This window comes from Tyto alba, unplaced genomic scaffold (assembly GCF_018691265.1).
Source record: "Tyto alba isolate M040663 unplaced genomic scaffold, T.alba_DEE_v4.0 Super-Scaffold_20, whole genome shotgun sequence".
In the NCBI taxonomy this organism is placed as follows: domain Eukaryota; kingdom Metazoa; phylum Chordata; class Aves; order Strigiformes; family Tytonidae; genus Tyto; species Tyto alba.
This window is the reverse complement of record NW_024881283.1, coordinates 3078342-3098845: the sequence shown is the minus strand read 5'-3', so window position 1 is coordinate 3098845 and position 20504 is coordinate 3078342. Positions and strand designations below refer to the sequence as shown.

The 20504-nt window shown below is 46.6% G+C and overlaps 1 protein-coding gene across 3 annotated transcripts in view; it reads left to right on the top strand.

Moving 5' to 3' along the window:
* The window catches only part of LUZP1 (leucine zipper protein 1), a 44844-nt gene extending 25147 nt beyond the window's left edge, over positions 1-19697 (top strand). For 2 of the 3 annotated variants that reach the window (XM_042793938.1, XM_033004080.2), the window contains exons 2-4: positions 4931-8207; positions 12987-13151; positions 14751-19697. In XM_042793938.1, the coding sequence (XP_042649872.1) occupies positions 5049-8207; positions 12987-13151; positions 14751-14789 (3363 nt within the window). In that variant the 5' untranslated portion in view covers positions 4931-5048 and the 3' untranslated portion in view covers positions 14790-19697. Of the gene's footprint in view, positions 1-4930; positions 8208-12986; positions 13152-13402 lie in introns of all 3 variants that reach the window. The other variant, XM_042793939.1, reaches the window with a different exon arrangement.
* Positions 19698-20504: the final 807 nt, after the last annotated feature.

Sequence of the window (20504 nt, the reverse complement as noted above, 5' to 3'; positions counted from 1 at the left end):
GGCTTCCTACATGTCTCATCAGAAGGGCATTTTTTCAAAAACTCAAATCCAAACAGCTGTTATTGTGGCTCTTCGCTTAATGCAGGATTGCCCTTGTTGTTCAGTTGAAATCAGTGATTTCTTAGAGTTTTAAAGGGTTAAAAAGCACTCATGACTACTCTTCTGAGCTTTCCTAAAACTTTCCTGAGCTTTTCCCAAAGTTTAAGGTTGTGTTTTTGATGCATGGCCCCTGGAGAGAGAGGGGCATCATTCCCAGGGGAGACGACTGCTGTCTCGTTATCTGTGCCTGAGCCCATGTCTAGGTTCTGGGTTCCCTTCATCATCAGTGAGCAGAGTACAATACCTCAAAGGGTGATTCATCTCCTCACGTGGAAAGTCCTGTCTCCTTGGGAAGGCCAGATGAAGACACTTGAGCATCTTTTTGAATCTAGAAGACTCAAGAGTGATTTGTAGGTGTCTCTTGCTCTGTGTCACTGCTTAAGCAAGGTGAGATGTGTCAGACTGGGATGTGTAAATACGCAGTCCAGTACTGCATACAAAATAATGTCATTTCTACTGTCATACTTCTATTCGGTATTTCCTTCTGATATAGTCAAGAGGGTCTGCCTCTGAGCTGCAGCAGTACATCAGTACATCTTATTTGCTTCTGTAGATTAGATTTCTGGTGTGACCATCTAAGCCTTTTTAGTGTTTCCAGGATACAGCCCTTCAGAATCTTTGATCACTTTATCATTGACTCAGATATCTCTGTTTAACTGAGCCGTCCTTATTATATTTGCCATTGCCACAGTTTTTTTGCTATTTGTGAAAAATTATCATCTTCTTTTCTTCCTGTTTTTTGCTAAAAATGTGAAATAGACCTAGGATAAGAACTGCTTGCTTTCCAAAAAGAGAGAGAGAGAGAGAAATCTAAAGTCTATACATCCATGTCAGATTGTTCAGTACCTTTACAAGCTAAGCAAATTATTGCCTTATCAGATTTATTTAACAAGTCCTGTTTAAATATCCCCCAACAATATTAATTAGCATTAATAATAGTGCCAGTGTTTGAATCCTTCACCATTCATTCTGATATTTTGGTATCAGTGACAGACTGGAGAAGAACAGTCATGAACATCCAGAGGAATTTAGGTTGGAAACACCCCTGGAGGTCTCTGGTTCCAGTCCTCACTCAAAGCATGACCAGCTAAAAGCAGCAACTACATCTAAGATGGTATTTTATATTGGCTGATTCCCCTTATTCTTATAAACGTGCACTTTATTTGTAATACTAATTTGTTTAGCTTCTGTTTCTAAGCACTGGGGTTAGTTCTGGATATGCCAGGAATTTAAAGGGCTTTCTGCTAGAAGACTTTTCGTGGGTATTTTCTCTCATCATACTTGTTTGTAGAAGATGTTGCTTTACATCTCTTTCTTCTCCTTACTAAGCTAATTACATTGAGCTTCTTTCATCTCCTGAGGCAAATCATGTCAGCTGGGGAGGTACTGGGAAGTTCCAGCTGCCCCTGTTATTGCTCTGAGTACTTGAATGGATGGAGGTCCCACAGCTCCTCTGGGACCATGTGCCAGTGTTTGACCACTCTCATGGTAGCGGGAGGAAAGAAAAAAGTCATAATATCTACTTGTAATTTTTCTTCTTGCAGCTTGTATCTTTTGCTTCTTTTACTGTGTGCCTCAGAGACTAGCCTGACTGTCTTCTCTACACCTTCCCGTTCAGTAGCTGCAGGCAGCAAAAGGTCTTTGCCTTCTCTTCTTCAGGCTGAGTAATTTCAGTTCAGTGTCCCCTTGTATGTCCACTGCTCCAGCCCATGGCCATTTTGGTGGCCTGTGCTGGACTCAGCCCAGTACATCTGTGTCTTTCTTGTACCAGGCAGTCCCAAACTGGACACTGCACTCTAGATGTGACCTCACAAGAGACAATCTAGAGAGAAAGGATTGCCTCCTTTGAGCTGCTGGCTGCACATTTACTGAAACAGGCCAGTGTATGATTGGCCTTCTTGGACAGAAGGAAGCGCTGCTGACCTCTGTTCAACTTTTCATTCTCCAGGACTCTCCAGATCCTTTTCTGTGAAGCTGCTTTCTGGCCATCATCCCTAGTCTGTCCTAGTGCCACAGGAGCAAGACTCGGACTTCTTTTTGCTGAGGCTGTTGTCCACCCCTTTCTCCAGCCTGTCAAAGTCCCTCTGAATAGCAGCCCTGCCTTCCAGTGTATCAGCCATGCTTCTCCCCTCACCTCTCAGTCTAGTATTATCCATGAACCTGCTGAGATCGTGTTCCATCCCATCATCTTTGTTGTTAATAAAGACATTAAACATCATCAGACCCCAAGGGACACCACTGCTAATTCATTCATGCAATTAATTACTGAGCTCAATTTTCTGCTTCATTTGGAGATTTGTGTGTTTCCTCCTAAATCAGGTTCTCATCTGGGCTTCTGACATCCACAGAGGAGATCAGTAACTCAGTCTCAACATCCCTCTCCTGTTCTTTATGAGCTGTGACAATGTAGCCAGAGGGTCCAAATCCTGACTCATGGCTCACACTGAGCTCTCCACCCAGCATTATCCTGTGCAGACACAAAGGCCTGTTACTAGCCATGTTCCAGACTCTTTAGAAACCAACTTTAGGAGCATGATTTGGTAGAGCAACAAGATGGGTGGCTCACCAGCAATACCGGGTCCCTTCCCAGGGATCTGTGCCCATAACCCTCTTCCTTCCTGGTGGATACTGCATTGGACCACCCTAGGTCATTTCCTGGGGTGATTGTTTCTTCTGTCTGCAGAAGCCAGTTGTCTTCAGAGCAAGGTCACCTCTCTGTACCCTCAAGCTCACTGAGTGTGAGCCTTTACTGGCCTCCAGGGTGGGGCTTCCCCAGGGCACTGAGCGTATGAGAGGCAGGGGTCCTATTCAATCCAGGTGGTAGCTGATGCTGCAGGAATATTTGGGATGTAGAAGAAGGAGGAAAGGGAAGAGTGGCCCCTCAGCCTCACCCCTCTGCACACCAGCCTGTGAGGGTAGCTCTCCATTTTTCACCCATTCCCACGAAGGGGGCTGTGAGACTGGTCCCACTGGCAGAGCTGCCCCTCTCCAGGCTGGTGTGCTGCTCGCAGGCCACACTCAGCCTTCTCCCCTGAGCTCTGCAGAAACAGCCTGGAGGAGCTGTGGCCTGAAAACCAGTACTGCACACCAGCTGTGCTGCAGTGCATCACCTTCCTCCAGCTGTGACCTGGGGAAGAGGCTGCTCTCCCTTCCCAACCAATGTCCAATGCTGGGTTAACCATTAACTCCACACTGAGGCCTGCTGGGGACAGGAATTTGTTTTTAGGTCAATGCTTGCTTTGGCCTTTCCTGCAACATTCTGGTGACGTTTCTCAGTGGGATCCTGCTGGAGTCTGAACAGTCTTTCCTGCCTGCAGACAGCCGCACAGCCGGGCCATGGCCCACGTGGCCTTTACATTCTGTGGGCAGCATGAGGGAGTGTGGCACAGGAGTGGGATGTGATCGTGGTGGTGAGGGAGAGGACAGGCATGTGGCCAAGGCCAGGCACGCACCACTGCGCACGGGGTGCTGGGGTTCCTCGCTGGGTGCTTTTGTTGGTGCTCCTTTCAGCTGCCTGGGGTGCGTAAGACCAAGCAAATAGGTTGGTGACCCCCCTCCAGGGTGAGTGAGGTCCCTTGCGAGGGGGGTGCCTGTTGGCAGGCTGGGCCCAGCAGGAAATTAATCGCCTTCAAAGGCTCCATGTTGGGGTGCTGCAGTCTTCCTTACTGGCACTGTCTCCTCCCCACATCCTGCTCTTCGCTTCTTGGCACTGTGAAACAGGAAACTCCTGAGTGTTTCCTTTGCAGAGAGCTCCACAAAAATGCTGGAGGCCAAGTCCTGCTTCGAGGCAGACAGTCTGAGCAAGGGCGCAGGTCAAAAAGCTGTAGTCATCCCCCTCCACTCAATTTTACAGTAGCTCTTGCACATGTTGGGGATGTGCCTCAGGCCCAGGACAGGATGATGCTGATGCTGCGCACCAGAAAGACTTTATATCCTCCCAGCAGCCATACTGGGCCACTTGGGTCCCCCTCCCTGCTATTCTCTGCCGAGCACAGTGGGGCTGTTTAAAAAAAGCCCTGCCACATCTGAGCCAAGCTGGGAAGAGATCTACATTTAGTGTGTGAGAACATGCCCATGTGTTACAATCACAGCTCATTGTCAGTGGCAGCAGGGAGGAGAGGCGTAAGCATTTGCAACTGCTCATCTCCTGGGTGGGCAAGTGGGTGGCAGCCGAGGGCAACGACAGCTTTTGAAACAGGAGGGAGAAACTTAAAACTCCACTGGCACAGTGTCCTCAGGATGTGACTACAACCCAGCTGAAAATTTCTGCTGAGCAGCCTGGTCTGCAGGAGAGATACTGACAATGATGGGTAGTACCGACTGGCAGCAGCTCTCACACCGTCGAGCCAGGTGTGTGGGGGCTTGCACCCTCCTCAGGGGCCACCAAATGCCTAGAGGTTGTATTTTCTAGTTTCCAGGTCTTGGTATGGTTCCTGAATCTACATCTCTAAAGCATCTTCAGGAGACTGGTGTAGTGCTGAAAAGAGAGGTGTCTGCTGCATGGGCTTGTCTGTGTATAGGGGCCTGAGTCCGGTATGGGCATGAACCTCTGAAGCCCAAGAGCTTGCACATGGGCAGCATGTACTGACTTTTGAGCACTGGGGTAAGGGTCCACCATCAGAGGAGGGCACTTTCTTCCCTCAGCTATTGGGAACAGGCTATTTTTGGAAATCCTGTATAACCAAAGTAAATGGACTGTGACTCTTTGCAGTTTCATTTCTCCTAATTTAGCACTGTTTAATTAAATATTTATTTATATAAAGTCTAATTTATACAGTGAGAATATTTATATTCTGAGCTCTTATATTGATTTTAAGCATTTTTCTTTCAGGGTGAGATTGCCTCTGTTTGAAGAAACTGTAACATACCAGGAATACACAAGGTGTTGAAGATCACACCATTCACCCCGACTAAGCAAAGCTTTCAGCTAAAAGGAATAAAAAATAAACATGGCAGAATTTACAGGTTACAAGGAAACCTCAAATCGGCACCTACGATTCAAATTGCAAAGTCTTAGTCGCCGCCTTGATGAACTGGAGGAAGCAACCAAAAATCTGCAGAAAGCAGAGGATGAGCTGCTTGACCTCCAGGACAAAGTTATCCAGGCAGAAGGCAGCAACTCCAGCATGCTGGCTGATGTTGAAGCCCTGCGGAAAAGAGTGCTGAAGATCGAAGGCAAGGATGAAGAAATTAGGAAGGCTGAAGAGCTTTGCCGGTTAATGAAAGAAAAACTCGAAGAGGAAGAGAGCCTCACCCGAGAGCTGAAGTCAGAAATTGAACACCTTCAGAGGAGAATGGCAGAGCTGGAGAAGCTGGAGGAGGCCTTTGGCAGGAGCAAGAATGACTGTACGCAGCTGTGTCTTAGCCTCAATGAAGAAAAGAACTTGACCAAAAAGATATCTACAGAATTAGAAATACTTAGAGTGAAAGTGAAAGAACTGGAAGCATCTGAGGATAGGCTGGATAAAACCGAGCAGAGCTTAACAAGCGAGGTAGAAAAACTGAAATCCTTAGCACTGAGCTTTATCACTGAAAGAAAACATTTTAATGAAAGAGAAAAGCAGAATGAGAAAATAATCCAGGAGCTAACACAGAAACTAGAACAAAACAATAAACTAAATAGGGCAGATCAAACTAGAAATGCATCCAACTTGCTAGAAAGGTCATCAAATAATCTCCTGGACAGAAATGATTTGAGAATTGAAGATGACTTGACTTCTGCATTGCCTTCCAAGGAGACCAGGAGGAAGGGAAGTGTGGATTTCCTGAAACATGTAGAGAATGAAACCAGGAATAAATCAGAAAACCAAAAGAATAAAAATCAAGAAGACAACAAAGTGAAAGATCTCACCCAAGAAATTGAGAAACTTAAAACTCAGATCAAACGTTTTGAATCTTTAGAGGAAGAACTTAAAAAAATGAGAGCCAAAAACAATGACCTGCAAGACAGTTACTTGAGTGAACAGAATAAAAACAAACTCTTAACAGGTCAGCTAGAAGAAATAAAAATGCAAATAAAGAAACAGAAAGATCTGGAGAATGGAGAGGTTGAAAATGAAGATACAAGCTTTTCTAGCAGGGGAAAACATGACAGACCTAAATACAAAGGTGTCACAGCTGATTTGACAGCTGCCAAGCACAAGCCAAGGGAGCTCTCACCACAGCAGCGCCGGGAAAGAGTAAGGAACAGAGATTTCTCTGTCAGTAATGACAGCTACAGCCATGGTGGTAAGCAGGTGCCCAGTCCAAGCTTAATGAACAGAAAAGCAGGAAAAGCATCTGGTGTATCTGCCCTTTCAGATACTACTGTGACAGATACAAAAAGACTGGAAGAGACATCTTCAGTTTTCACTTTTCCTTCTGGTCAGAAGGAAGGTTGCGTCATGCAGAATGAGGGGAAGAGATCGAAAGAGCAGCCATCTGTCCTTAGCCGATATCCTCCTGCTGCACAGGAGCAGAAATCTTGGAAGGTGTCTTCCAAACCTGTTGGTGACACAAGCCTGAGATCCAAGGCTGAAAAGCCATCTCGGGTGCTCCGTGGCAACTGCCAAACTGGTGCTGGCACACGGGATGAAAAGTCAAGCAAAGGAGAATCAGTGGCTTCTTTGGCTGAAAAGCTGAAAACAAGTCAGGCAGAAGTCAGTGACTGCTCAGGGGACATGCTGCTCACCAGGGATAATCATGCCTCTTCCAACGGCACAGCTTCGGTGTACAAGTACCACCTCTCCTCCCACGTGTCAGCGTCGGACTCCACTGGCTCTAAAGCAGAAGCAGGGAACACTTTTGCTGCATCACACAGACATCCATTGGAGGGGAGGGCTAAAAGAGCAATAATCTCCCAGGAAAAAGAATTTGCAGACACATCACTTGAAAATGCAAAGCTTTCAACACTAACAAAGCGTTCACATCGCTCCAGAAGTCAGGAGGACATTCTACAGATTCTCACAGGTCTTGATAAAGAAGTCATGGAACAGTCTTCAGCTTTAGCAACGGATCATGTAAATGCTGGCTTAAAAACGGACTCCAAAACCACCCAGAGTAACCAGGAGAAACTTAATTCAAATGAGGAATTGGGAAGAAGCAAAAAACCAACCACTCAGTCAGATTTTGAGACAAGACAGACAGTCAGTTGCAGGCAGTTCTCCAATTCCAGGGGAGTTTTTAGAGCACCACTTACTGAAAATGACAAAACCATTGTAAATGATGAAGACTCCACCAAGTGTATGAAACCATCAGATGCCAGCACTGGAGGATTTAAATCCAGAAGGTCATTCAGCCCGAGAGAAGCTCTGAGATCAAAAGCTGTCATTAAACCTGCAATTGTTGAAAAGGATATGAAGGCAGTCATGGGAGGGACTGTTTCAGAGTCAGAGTCAGAAAAACAGAAGTCTGTTTTTAAAATGGTAACAAATAAAATGACAAGCAGCATCACAATTTTCCCTTCTGAGCCAACAGCTCCAAGGACCAGTGCAGATACAGCAGCAAAGGAAAGGCACGTTACCACCAGCAACATCAGAGTTGCTTCAAATGAGCCTTCACCAATAGCAAACAATCTCCCCACACCCTTTGAGATATCAATAAATAAAAGTGCTCTGAAATTATCTGAGATGGACAGAAGTGGAGAGGCAGCGCTGAGAAGTAAAGCAGAAACAGTAGTTTCCAGAAGCAGCATTATGATAAAGACTTGTGAACTTACGGAGAGGAACACTGAGCTGCCTTCAGAGACAATCAGCTGGAAGAGCCATGGCTCTTCAGATGCAGCTTCATCTGAAACAAAGCATGTCACTGTGAGAAGTTCCTGGAGAACAAGACAAGGCTTACATTCCCTGGAGGACTCTCAAACCAAAGTGGAAAAAAGTGCAGCTCCCAGTACTACCAACATGTGCAGGTCCTCAGTGGACCTCTCAGAAATGGAAGGGAACAGTGCAAGAACAAACTCCCTGGAGCAGAACTCAGCAAGGACCAGTGCCACAGCTAATTCCTGGAGTGCCCCTGAACTGGGGTCCCGGAGGACCAAAAGTAACTTAAGTGCATCTGAACTGCAAACACGCAGGAGCTATGCAAGTGAACCTACAGCAGGTTCTGCTTGGCAACAGACCACGCTACCTGTAAGTATCCTGTGTTAAACACTCTTGTCTTTCAGTTGATGAGGTTTTCCAAGCTGCTTGTTAGTTTTAGGGTGCCTGACAGGAAATTCTTACAGCTTATTTCCTGAAGTGCTGCTCCTGTTATCTTCAGTGGAGCATCTCATATGTGAAGTACCCGATTTAGACTTCTTGAAATTAGATTCATCTGCTTGGGTCTTGTAATGCCATATGAATAACTATATAGTAGCATTTGGTCTTGCCAAGATCAGAGAAGACATAGTCACAGCTTATGTAGGTCATGGTGTATTTTTCAGAGTGGCTTTGCATGGCACTGTCAACTTGGGAGTAGTAATGAAAAACTGATGGAAATGAGCAGATTTTAATAGGGTTGTGCCTCAGGCAGAGCTATAACTAATGGTAACTGTAGAGATAAAGCTCCTTTTGCTAAGAGCTCCATGGTTTCCCCATGTGAAACCAGACTGGTCTGGAAATGCTTCCTGGGCATCTTCTAAACAGATGAGTGATGGCTGGTTACACGTGGCTGCTCCTTCCTTGGTCTGTGTCAATATGCCACCTGAAAAGAATCAAGAGCTACGGGGATGGCTGTGCTCTTTTCCTGTTCTTTTGACTGATACAAGTAAGGGGAGTCCCTCAAAGCAGGGCTGACACACACAAGTTGGTCTGGTGAGCTGTGCTTGCCACCAGAGCTGCAGGCTCCACCATATTATTTCAAGTGCGCTCACTGGCATCAAGTGCCCCTCCAGTTCATTAAACCACATGCTGGTTCCTGCTGCAGCTCCTGTCTCTGCTCTTTACTTAGAGCTGCTCTAAGCAGCTGCTGCCATTGCCAGTCTCCAGGAGGAGCCCAGCTAAGTAAGCTGACAGGGCTGGTAACAGAGGGGACAAATTCATAGCCAAATGACTGACATTGACAAAGATGAGATGGTGAAGATGTGAAAGGAATTCTGCATTTGCAAAACTTCTCTTCCACCTCTCTGGCAATGAGACACAGAAGAATTTGTACCGTTGCTTTGCTTTGCAGAGCATCTATTGCCTGGTGTTACAAAGAGCAGGTTGGCCTTCCAGCTACATTTGGACACTGAGAATACATTACCTCCCTGGCCAGGGCCACTCATGGGTCACAGGCAGTCTGTACTTGTCTTTCATGAATCCAGGCAGAACTGACATGACTGAGCTTGTCCTTCTACATAATGGCAGCTTACATGCTTGGGAAATGGGAGATCCATCACTGGGTCTCCCTTTATCCCAGGAGTTTGAATTTACAGCACCTACAACCTTGACTCTCACAGCTGAAGAGGTCTCCACTTACAACTGGGCACATGTGTGCTCAGTCATGGACCCCTAAAGAGTGGATACTCACATATTTCTTTCCCATATTCCCCTTAGTAGCCCACCTAGGGCTGAATATAGTTCTGCAGTACATTCTGCAGTTCTCAAGGTCACTGTCACATCAAATTTGCTAGCTATGCAGTGTGCCTACTGCAGCATCTGAAGTGTACCTGACAGAGCAGCCTGACCTTTATGTGGTCATCCAGGGTATCCCTGATGAATTAGTTGGCTTCCAGCCTTGCCTGTGTCTGCAGTGACAAGCAGTCAGGAAAGCAACTGTGTGGTTAGTTCACCCAGAGCTGTTGAGTATTGAGTTAGGTATCTCGCTGCATCATACTTTGGAATAAAATCTCCCTGGCACCACATAGTCACAAATCTGAATTCTAAGTATATTTTTAGCTTGTAAGTGAGTAGCATGAAGTTACCCTGAAAGACTGCAGATACACAGATATACCAGATTTTATGTATTTGGGCAGCTCAAATTATTGCATATGCCCTTGGAAAAAAAACAAAATCTCTGCTATTGAAGGGTATATTCAGGTTTATAATACGCCTCATATTACAAGCAGTCTGTTTCTGCTGGGATTTGTCTTTCAGTTAAAGAAGTAGCTATTTCTGTGGCAGAAGGCTTGGCACTGATCCGTGCTAACTTTGCACATTCAGCTTTGTTGTGAAGGAATCACTGTTACTTCTTACAGCTCCACTGTCCAAAGTCTGAAGTTGCCTTAAGAATCCTATTTGAGAAACACAGGGTCTGTGCTGATTTTGCCAAAATACAACTTCTTCTCTGCTGTGAAACTCAAGATGTCTGACCATTTTCTGCAGTGCAGCAGGAGGTTAAAGCAAGCTGGAGGATCTTCCCCTGCCTCAGCCTGTCCTTCAGGACAGACCCAAACTGAGCACCTGGAAATAATTCTTGCAAGGAGATGCCAAGGCACAAGGTGTAATTTCAGCCTTCTGTTTTTGTACCGCTGATGTAGGCAAATGTCCCTGATGAAGCTACAGGAGGTAGCAGCAGCTTTTAGCAATACTTGTGGTACAGAAGCAGCAGCTGTCTGGAGCGCTGCTTTGGGAGACCCAGAAAGCACTAGGTGCTGATGGATGGATGCTGCAGCCTGGGGACCAGCTCCCTCTCGTGCTTGCAGCCAGCCTTTCTCGGGATCCCATAAAAGACGTGAGCAGATGCAAGACCTCAAGCAGTCATTCTCTTGGCCTTAGTGTTTCAGGTAATGAAGTCGGCATTACTTTGGTGTGATGTTTGCTGAAAATTTGCAATGCCCAAATCAGTCCAAAGGCACTGGCAGGCAGTGAGCAGGCGACCAGGCAGCAATGCAAGATGAATGCACTTGATTAGTTTTTCTTGTGGCTGTGACATTAATATGACTGCAGCTGGGTTGTGTGCCGCATAAATTAGGTAAAAACCTAAAGGTAGGCTTTTCTTGGAGTGACGTTACATGTACCTTCTCATGGTGGGTGGGTCTCATGGAAGTCTCCCTGACAGTATCCAGATATGTACCACCTCTTGCCTCTTCTCTGCTTTAGGGACTAATATAAAGTGCATCCATCACCATTTCACCCTTGATGACTCCACATAAGCTCCTATTTAAGCAGCCAGCCACACCATATCAGTGTTTTCATCTTTCCTTGGACCTCAATAACTTTATCCAAGGGTTCCATCCTGTTTTGTGCAAATCCTGGGGGTCACAGTCTGTTCACAGAAGCTTCCCAGGAGCTCATCAGTGACCAGCTGATTGTCTTTTGGGGTGCCATGGAGCATGTTGAGCCTCTGCACTGACCTGGATCTGGTGCAAGTATCAGGAGGTAGTGGTCTGCATCGCTGACACATGGGGGGTGGCCAGCCTCATGGCCTTGGCTCAGTTCTTTACCTACAAAACTCTTTGAGACCAGTGTATCTGGGTTGATAGTCATAAAGTCATGCTGCCTGGCAGCAGAGATAGTCTGACACTGTCAGATGCCCAAGGGGATGGAGGCCCTATATGTTCACCCAGTGGCCTTGTCTCTAAAGAAAGACAACTACTGTATCAGAAATACAGATGTGCCTAGCCCTTGCTAAGCTATCCAGGTCCATCAAGATGACTGCCGTTCATTAAATAAAAATTATCCTCTCGCTTTTATGAGCAGCCTGGCCCACAATGGTTCTCTCTGGCCCATGGTTGGTTGGAGGTTGCTGTGGGACCTCTTCCTGTGTTGTGCCTATTCACCGAGGTGCTACTGCTGCTGCTGACATCTCACTTCAGTTGTAAGGCTTGGATCACAAGGAGGACAAGTCTAGTGTTTGCTGGATGTCATCTACAGCAGGGCCAGCTCAGGGCAGATGTTTGCCCATCCAGCCCCACCAGATGTCACAGCTTCTTTCTGAGAGCCTATCAGAGCCTGGCGACCATCTCAGAGATGCTTTTCTGCCAGGCGCGGGGGCTGCTGCCTCATCCTTCCCTGCTATCCCTTTTGCCACAGGGCAGGGACCGAATCTCTTCCACCAGCACCCATAGCCCTAACACAGGGCCATGCACTGTGTGTTTCAGCAAGCAACATGCCATCCCCAATGTAAGCAGAGCTGATGAAGCTTTCAGTAGTGCAGTGCAGCTATTACACTTTGCCCACTAGCTGATTACATTATTACAAGTGTAAGTTCACCGTTGTAATGATTTGTTTTGTTTCTGATGTTGACGTGATGGTGTCCTATAGTGTGCTGGAACTTGTGGATAAGGAGGTTTTCCAGACAGTGACAGAAACATCAAAAGCACTGCCATCTTCTCAGAGAGCTGCAGGGTGACAGGGACTCATTACCCCCATGACTCACAGCAGGGTGCAGCCTCAGTAAAATACATGAGTGCCCTAGCCTAAGGCAGACAGTAGACATCTGAATCCCAGGGTATGATCCCATAAATGTCTCTGCAGACATTCAAGAAAACTTTAGTGAGTTTAAAAGTGCCCTGTAGATGTCTATAACAGGAACACGGTGTAGGACACTCCCACAACACATCCTCATTGCCAAGAAAACGGGGGATTTAGGTTGCTGGCCACAGCCTACCCATGGTAGTTAAAACTCAGAGTTAATACTTTTTAGAAACTGCTTCAGTCATTAAACCATGGGATTTTCTGTTGATAGTCCCTCATGGGTACAAGCACTCTGGGCCCAGTGAGCCACGCAGGCTGAGCACAGATTTGTGCACAGGTCACACAGCTGAACAGAAGACTCTGCACCCATAACTTGGGTTAAAATTACTAGATGGTTAAAAAAAAAAAAATCTTTATGAAATAGCATATAAGCGAGGACATGCCAGAGCTGGTCTGGTGGCCCAAGTCCCTCCTTGTCAAAGGGACTCAAGTGAGCACCTCACACTACCAACCCAGGACCAGGTACCTAGTGCTATTCTAGACCCCTTCGTAGTCCCTGAGACCCAACCCTCTTTACTTTCCTTAACACAGGATGAAAGCAAAGATTTCGTGTCCAGTTCCAGAAGAAAACAGTACGGCTCTTCTGAGTACCTCTCACAGGTTGACACACCAGGGAAAAGGCCAGCCACCAAGATGGAACTGCAGGAACCTGAATCCAGCCCTCATGCACCACCAGGTCTCCAAGTGGAGGAGCAGGTATGTGTGTTTAAGGACCATCCAGAAAAGAAATTTACAAGGCAAGAAGCCAATATCTGAACTGACCTCCCAGTAATAGAACTTAGAGAACTTGGGCAAAATGAATGTAAACCTTTTAGGAGAAATCCAGGCTTAAATTAGTACTGCCCAGAGGTGGGGTGTCTGCTGTATTGCCTTGGTAAATTATTCTACTCATTTCCTACACTGGTAAAAAAGTACTACCTTATTTTTCTGTTCTAAACTTGTTTCAGCTAGCTTAATGGCTAAAAACATTCTCCAGGGAATAAGAAGCACTACACCTAGTCATCCTCTGGCACACATTGGACAATCAGGGATGGAAGAAAAAACATTTGGAGAGATAAAATCAGAGCCCTTGACTTACCTGCTTCAGCTGACTGCTGTAGTACTAGGGTGATTGTCTGCTGATACATACCTGCTGCTCTGCTTCCTAAAACACATCTTTCTGGACACACTAAGAAGTGGAAAATGGCCCACATTATAGTGAATATGACCTATTGCCTGAAATATGGATAAAAATGTGCATTCCAGCCTCCTCAGAGAGAGCTCCCTTCAGAGGAGATAGAGGTCCAGGCAGACTTTAATTCCTAGGTGTGCAGCCGTGCTTATGTTGGTACAAGACTTTCTCCTGGGACTCCCTCTTTGCCTGTATACATGCCCAGAGCACAGTGCATCTTTCCATTTATGGATCACCCACAGCAGGAAATATCGTAAGACCTGAACCTGTCATCAGTGTCTCTTACTGGACGTGCACAGGAGTTGCTCAGTCTTGATACAAGAGCAGCAGTGAGGCAACTGAGAGCCCTACATAGTCATACCTCTTGGTGAAGTTGCACAAAGTTGAGAGCCCAGAGGGATGTAGTCCCAGCTGACCTTTGCAGACTGGCATTTAGAGATAGGTAATGTTTGGAGTAGAGAGTAGTGAACTGACGCTGTCCTCGTCGGTAGCTGAGGAAAGGGACACCACAGCGATGTTCGGTGTGGTCACCAAGAGGTGTTACCCAGTGACATTCATCTGGCCACATGCAGGCTCCTGTACCTGACGCTGTGCTATGCTGCTTTTGTCTGCACAGACTGGGTCAACACCAAATGAAAACTTGGGTATAGTCAGGTCCCTGTAACATACTCACCATCATTTGGATCGCCTGTCTTGCCCAGACCTCCACCAACTGTAACAGGAGCCTGAACACCTTGCATGTGGAGATGTGCTTTGACATTAGATCAGCTCCATCTCCTCTGTGTTGTCAGGTACTGTGCATCTCACTTGCAAGATCCACATGCTGGGTGTGGAAGTGGGTGCAGGGTATGCTGCAGCATAAGAAAAGGTAATAGGCCCTGCCTGTGTGGGGCAGGGCCAGGTCATTCTGCTTTAGTCTTACTCCACTGTAAACACCGACAGAGCCTGTATCTTCCAAACTGATTCTGCCACTGCCCTATGCCCCACCATTGGGCTAGGATCCTCTTGGGCTTTAGGATGGCTGCCTCAGGGCAATCATGATACTCTTCCCCAGAGCAAAAATGCTGCCAGAGGCAGCTGTGGGTCCTGGACAGTCTGTGATGCTGCAGGGTTGTCTCTTACAGGGTACTTCCCGTGCCTGCTGGACAACATCTTGGAGATGAATTGTATTGCCTTCCACTCAGTGAACACGCTGCACAGTGAAGCAAGAGGCAGGATAGTACCAAGCTCACGGGCGTCACACCTGATTGTAACCTCACCAAAGGCTTCAGCTAGCCTGAAACCAGTTTTCTAATGCAGTTTGCAAGGTACAGGAGCTTTACCAGTGAATTATTTTTCTTCATTGATGAAGAGGCAGATGCAGAGACTTTGCTCAGGGGACTCCCACTTCTCATCTCTGTACCTGCAATCTCAGTCTTCTCCATAGCATGCTAGGTCTGTCTCCATACGGAAACCTTGACTGCACAGACACTCTGCATGATGGTACTCCCTGGACAAGCGAGAACGTCTGGTTAATCACTTGCATTTAGACAAGATCCCAGAAGTAACCCTGTGACTACAGTCCACCAGCCCGACAGCTCTCCTACACAGCTCCACAACTGAAAGCTTTCAGTCCCTAGGCAGAGTTTGCAGTCTCCCAATACACCCTTGTTGGCTTGGGTTGTGGTCACCCCATACCTGTGTTCCCATCACCCTCTGTCGCTAGGCAGGAGGAAACCATTCCCCACTGGTTGCTTTACACATTAAGAGGGAAGGAGAGCAGATGTGGTTTAGAAGCAGCTTTTTTCCCTATTGCTGTCAGTCTCTGCAACAAGCTTTGCATGATCTACTCATTGCCAACTGAGATCTTGCACCAAGAAGTCATCCACTGAACCAAAGCAACAGCAGTTTATGCAGCAGTGAAAATTCCTCCTGACTTGGACTGGGCTGCTTTTTTACCAGCTTTATGACCATCATGCTCTGCAGGCAACAACCCTGCTGCTTGATCTCAGCAGTTATGCTCTAAGGGAAAAACAAACAAGTGCTTTTCCTCGCAGACAAGCAGAACGTCTTTGTTCCTTCCTAAAACAGGGTGGAGCTCCGGTGTAGCTACCTCTTCAGGACCACCCCATCTGCCATGTCTAGGATCCAGGTCTGGTCAGAGACTGCTTCAAATACAGTGGTACGGGACCCTGTCAGTACCCACAGGCCACCGAGTGCAGCTGGCATCACTGCTGGGGGGAGACACCGCCCCCACAGCTCCAAGGGGTGCTCAGGTGCTGGAGCAGCATCTGCCCTGAGCAGAGTGATTGCATCTGGCTCACAGTCTGAGCTCTGCCAGTCCTTCCTTTACAGCTCACCACCCAGCTGCAGGGCTGGCCCACAGTTTTCCTGTCCTGTACACAAACACCACTGACACCCCCCCCTCCCGCCCCCCCAGTGCTTTCTTCTGCCTGTTGGAAACAGACACCCCTCTATGGAGGGACAAGGACAATGCTGCGGAAGGGAAAAGGTTCCTTATGTTTTGGAGGTGTGGTGGGAACAGCTGCGACCCAGCAGCTCCCATGTCTGAGTTGCACCCCACACTCATCCCCACCTCTCACCTCCCAGACGAGCAGCTACCACGACAGCGTGCGTGACTATCCATACATGCACGGTTATATGCCGTATCTCCTCCCTGTCCCTTGGAATTATATGCCTCAATTCTGAGAGGCAAACCAATCAAAAAAAAAACCAGAGCTGGTTGGAAAATATCTATGAAAACATTTATATAAAAAGGAAGGTGTTTCATTGACATGATTGATTTTTTTTTTAATAAAGATTGTTTGGAGGAAGGGAAAAATTGTTTTTGAAAAAAGTGTTTCCTTTTGCAATTTTTAGATGGTTTCTCAGATTTATATTTTTAACCCTTCATTTTATTCTTTTGTATTTCATGACGTGTAAGTGTCAAGTTGCATAACAAGACAAAAAGATAATGCTTTTAAATTAGCACTAAGTGGCAGCTCTAATAATCTTTAAATTATATTAAAATAAATTATATCAACTGCTATCTCTTACCATTTCATTACATGGTAGTGCTAGTAGAGAATGGGATAAATACCAAGTATAATGGGAAAAAATTTTTAAACTCAGAATCCAAACTAAAAGTGAATGAAACTGAAATTCTGAAGTTAAATTCAGATTTCTGAAATGCCCCATGCTTATCAGGAAGTACTGAAAATTAGTGCAGATTTTGCGATCTGAAACTCCAATGGTGTTTGGGCGGGTTTTTTTTTTAAACAAGCCTGTGAAATTGCAATATCCACCCTGAGCTCCCTGCTTTGCTCAGAGTTTAACTGCGTGGCAGGATCAGCGCCACCACCACACAAAACAAGACATTACTGAGATTGATTTCTTGAATGGCATCAGCTTCCCTTGCCTCATTGTGCACTCTTGCAGGCTTTCCACGGCTGATAGAGAATTGCAACCTGACCAGAAGTGCCACATCTGAGCAGTGCTCTTATGGGGCTGGCTTGCTTGCTAGCCTCTCCTAGCCTCAGGACACTACGGTCTGACTCTTTACCCCTTGTTTTCATGTTAAGAAAATACTTGCCTTCAAAACTAAATATGCTGCCTTAGGTCCTCCTCCATCCGTTGCATACAAAACCCCCTTTGAGCCAGTGCAGCTGCTCTGCTGCGAGTCGCCCAAATGCCTCCTGCAGTACATGCTTGCTTCACCTGCGAGTTTGCATCTTGGAGGCATGTACCTGCCTCTTCAGACATCACAGAAATTACTTGTTTCTATTTACATTCCCAAATGTGCTGTCAAGCAGCTCTCCAGCCACGTAATATATACCTGGTTACAGTCCCTGTAGAAGAACCGCTGCTGACAACCTGCTTGGCACTGCAGTTCAGTCTCACAGAGAAGCAGCATATTTAGGGGGACCCCCACACCCCATGTCGCTGCTGCCCAGGACTTGCAGCTTAGTTTTACAAACAGCCGGATGGTGCACATGCACTGAAGAGGACGAGGATCTCTTTGAGCAGGGACTGTACGGCATTCCTCCCAGTGATGAGCCCCATTCTGCTGCAGGACAGTGGTCCACATTCCACAGGACACTTGGGTGTCCACACACATCCACCAGCCCTCTCCTCCTCATATTCTTGGCATGGATCCAGCTTACCATGGTGCTTCCAAAGCTCCTTCCAGCAGAACTGATTTCAGGCCTGTCCAGGAAAGCCCTGCATCCCTATGATACAACTTGCTGGGTTAACACAGGCTTCCTGTACCAACCCACAAAACTCTGGCTTACCCCTCAGCTTTCAACCCCACAGCCCACCCCAATAACACAACCCCATGTCTGAAGTGCAAGGGAAAAACCATCAGCAGCAGTAGCTGTTGGTTTTACCCTTCTGTCAGCCAGGAACCAGACTTTTCCTTAGCAAGAAGAGGGCTTCACCCTGCTGCTCAGCTGCACACAGCAGGAGCCCCAGCTACTGACCCAGCAGTGCAGCTCTTCTGGCACTCTCCGCTCTCCTCAGGTGCTTCTCACAGGCAATGTCTCCTTTCTTCAGCTGCCTCAGTCCTTTGTTCAGTATTTTACAGCACATACCTTGAAATATTGCGTTAGACTTGATCTCACTGCTTGTAAATAATGAACACGTATGTCAGTCAGTAACTGTACACTGGGTTGTTTTTACCACAACTGAGATTAAATCTGAGAAAGAAAACCCTCCTTAAAATTGAAAGGGGCCATGCCCTCTAATCATGAGTGCAATAGGAGCTGATTGTATTATTAAACTTATAGCAATGACTTCAGGAAACACAATGTGTTTTACTCAAATTGCACACTTTTTTTGAACAGTTGTAAAATAGAGTCTATGTGTAAATATTGCCATCACTGAAGAAGTATTTGTAATTTTAGCATATAAATATAGCAGGCTTTTCAGTGGGCTTGATGATGCCATGAGGCTATGCATCAAGCACTCGGGTAATTCCAAAGTTGTAAATGTATTTGCTGTACAGAGGAAGTGTGTCAGTGCTCGCTTCTCCCAAGGAAACAGAGACACTGGTCCCTTCTGGAGAGTCAGTGGCTTTCCCCAGAATGGCTGGCACCAGCCTGTGGGCCAGCAGCTTGCTGCTTCACAGAGCAGCTTCCTTTGTGTCCAGAACACCCGTGCAGCACAGAGAGCAACGCCTCTCCAGCTGCCCAGGTAGCATGGAGGGGCGACAGCTTTGCAGTGCAAGCACCAGTGCCATGCATCGCCAAACTGCAGCTGAGCCGACACGGCTGAGGGGATACCCGCAGTCCTCTTGCGGACAGTACCTCCAGGAAGGGAAAAGGGCAGGAAGCACAGGGCAGGGTGGTGCACTGTGGTGCATCAAGAGACACTTGACAGGAGGAATTTCCTAGCTACTGATGGAAGCAATAGTCACATTAGTGTCATCACTAGTATAGTAGACCTCATTTCTGCCACCCTTGCACATCATTGGAGTGGTCAAAGTACTGCTCCAAGGCCAGCCTCCAGTGGACTGCTCTGTATGTGATGAAACATGAAGCATTGTTTGCAGATGTCTCTGATGGTCAATAACCTAAGGACCCAAAGGATCATCTTGCTAGGCTGCCCAGCATGCAGTGCAGTCTCCTGCCTTGGGGAAGCAGCACTCCAGGCTGCATGGAATGTATTTTTAAGAGAATAAATCTATTTTTTTGTATTTGCAGACATATATTTGGGCTGGGGTAGCTTAGTTCCAATACAAATAATACAAGCAATCTTTTCATAATCACAGACTCATCCAAGTTAAACAAATTTTCCAGGGTTACAGTACTGCCTATTTCCCTAAAACAACCTTTGTGTCCAATAGAGCTATCGGCACTGTTTCACCCTCTCTCAAAACTCTCCCTGTCTCAGCATGCTCAGTAGAGGGAAGCCAGCTCTTTCCTCTCCAGGCTGCCCATGCAGTGGATACAGATGGTGCTCACCTCCTTCCAGTTACACAGTGCTCTTAGTCTGCATGCCAAATGTAAACACACACTTTATTTGCATGTCTCTCCTGACTCGAACACTGTCAGCTCTACAGTATATAATCAATAAAAACTCTTCTCTTTTTACATGTTCGTGATGTGGTATTTCTAGCTCCGGCTGAATTCCTGCACAGTGTCCATTACTCAGAGGTACTGCTGAAACAGCTCCAGTCTGCAGCACTGTGTGTCAGTGCTGAGTCTCACTACCTTGTTCTTAGTTTTTGCCTGCATCCAGACAGATCTCGTACATCCATTCCGAGGCTGCATTTAAGGCATGGACAGTGCACGCAAACACGGCAAATCAAGTTGAACACAGCCACTCTCCACTTAGACTGAATGGCATGACATTGCTGAGAGCGGGTGGGGGGAAGGGCATTCTTGCAGAGGGAAAGGAACTGCCACTTCATTAGATTTCCATCACTCAGCCAGTATAGGTTGTAATGGAACAAGGATCTGCTGGCTATCTCCTGGACGAAGCTGGAGGATGTAGAGGTCAGTACAACTGGCAAAATCTCCTTCACACTTTAACTTTTTACAATATGCAGGTACAATTAGCACCCATCATATGCAGAATGACCCTCTGTGACTATAACCATGTCATTTCAAGGGAAGTACATTGATTTGTAAAGGGCCCCAGGCACCACATTTTATATTAGACAAAGGTATTTTCCTTTATTCTATTTGATTGCAAAACTGGATGCTATTCCAGAGGCTCAGTTAAATGGGTTGTTAGTATTCACTGACATTTTGGGAGCCATCCATAGCTGTCACTTCAGCTGCTACTGCCTGGGTCGAGCTCATTAACTGGAGGTAAAGTCCTACAAAGATTCCCTCTTAAATATTTGTCTAAGAAAACTGACTTTTGGCTTGGCTGAGACGCCTTTCTATCCCAGT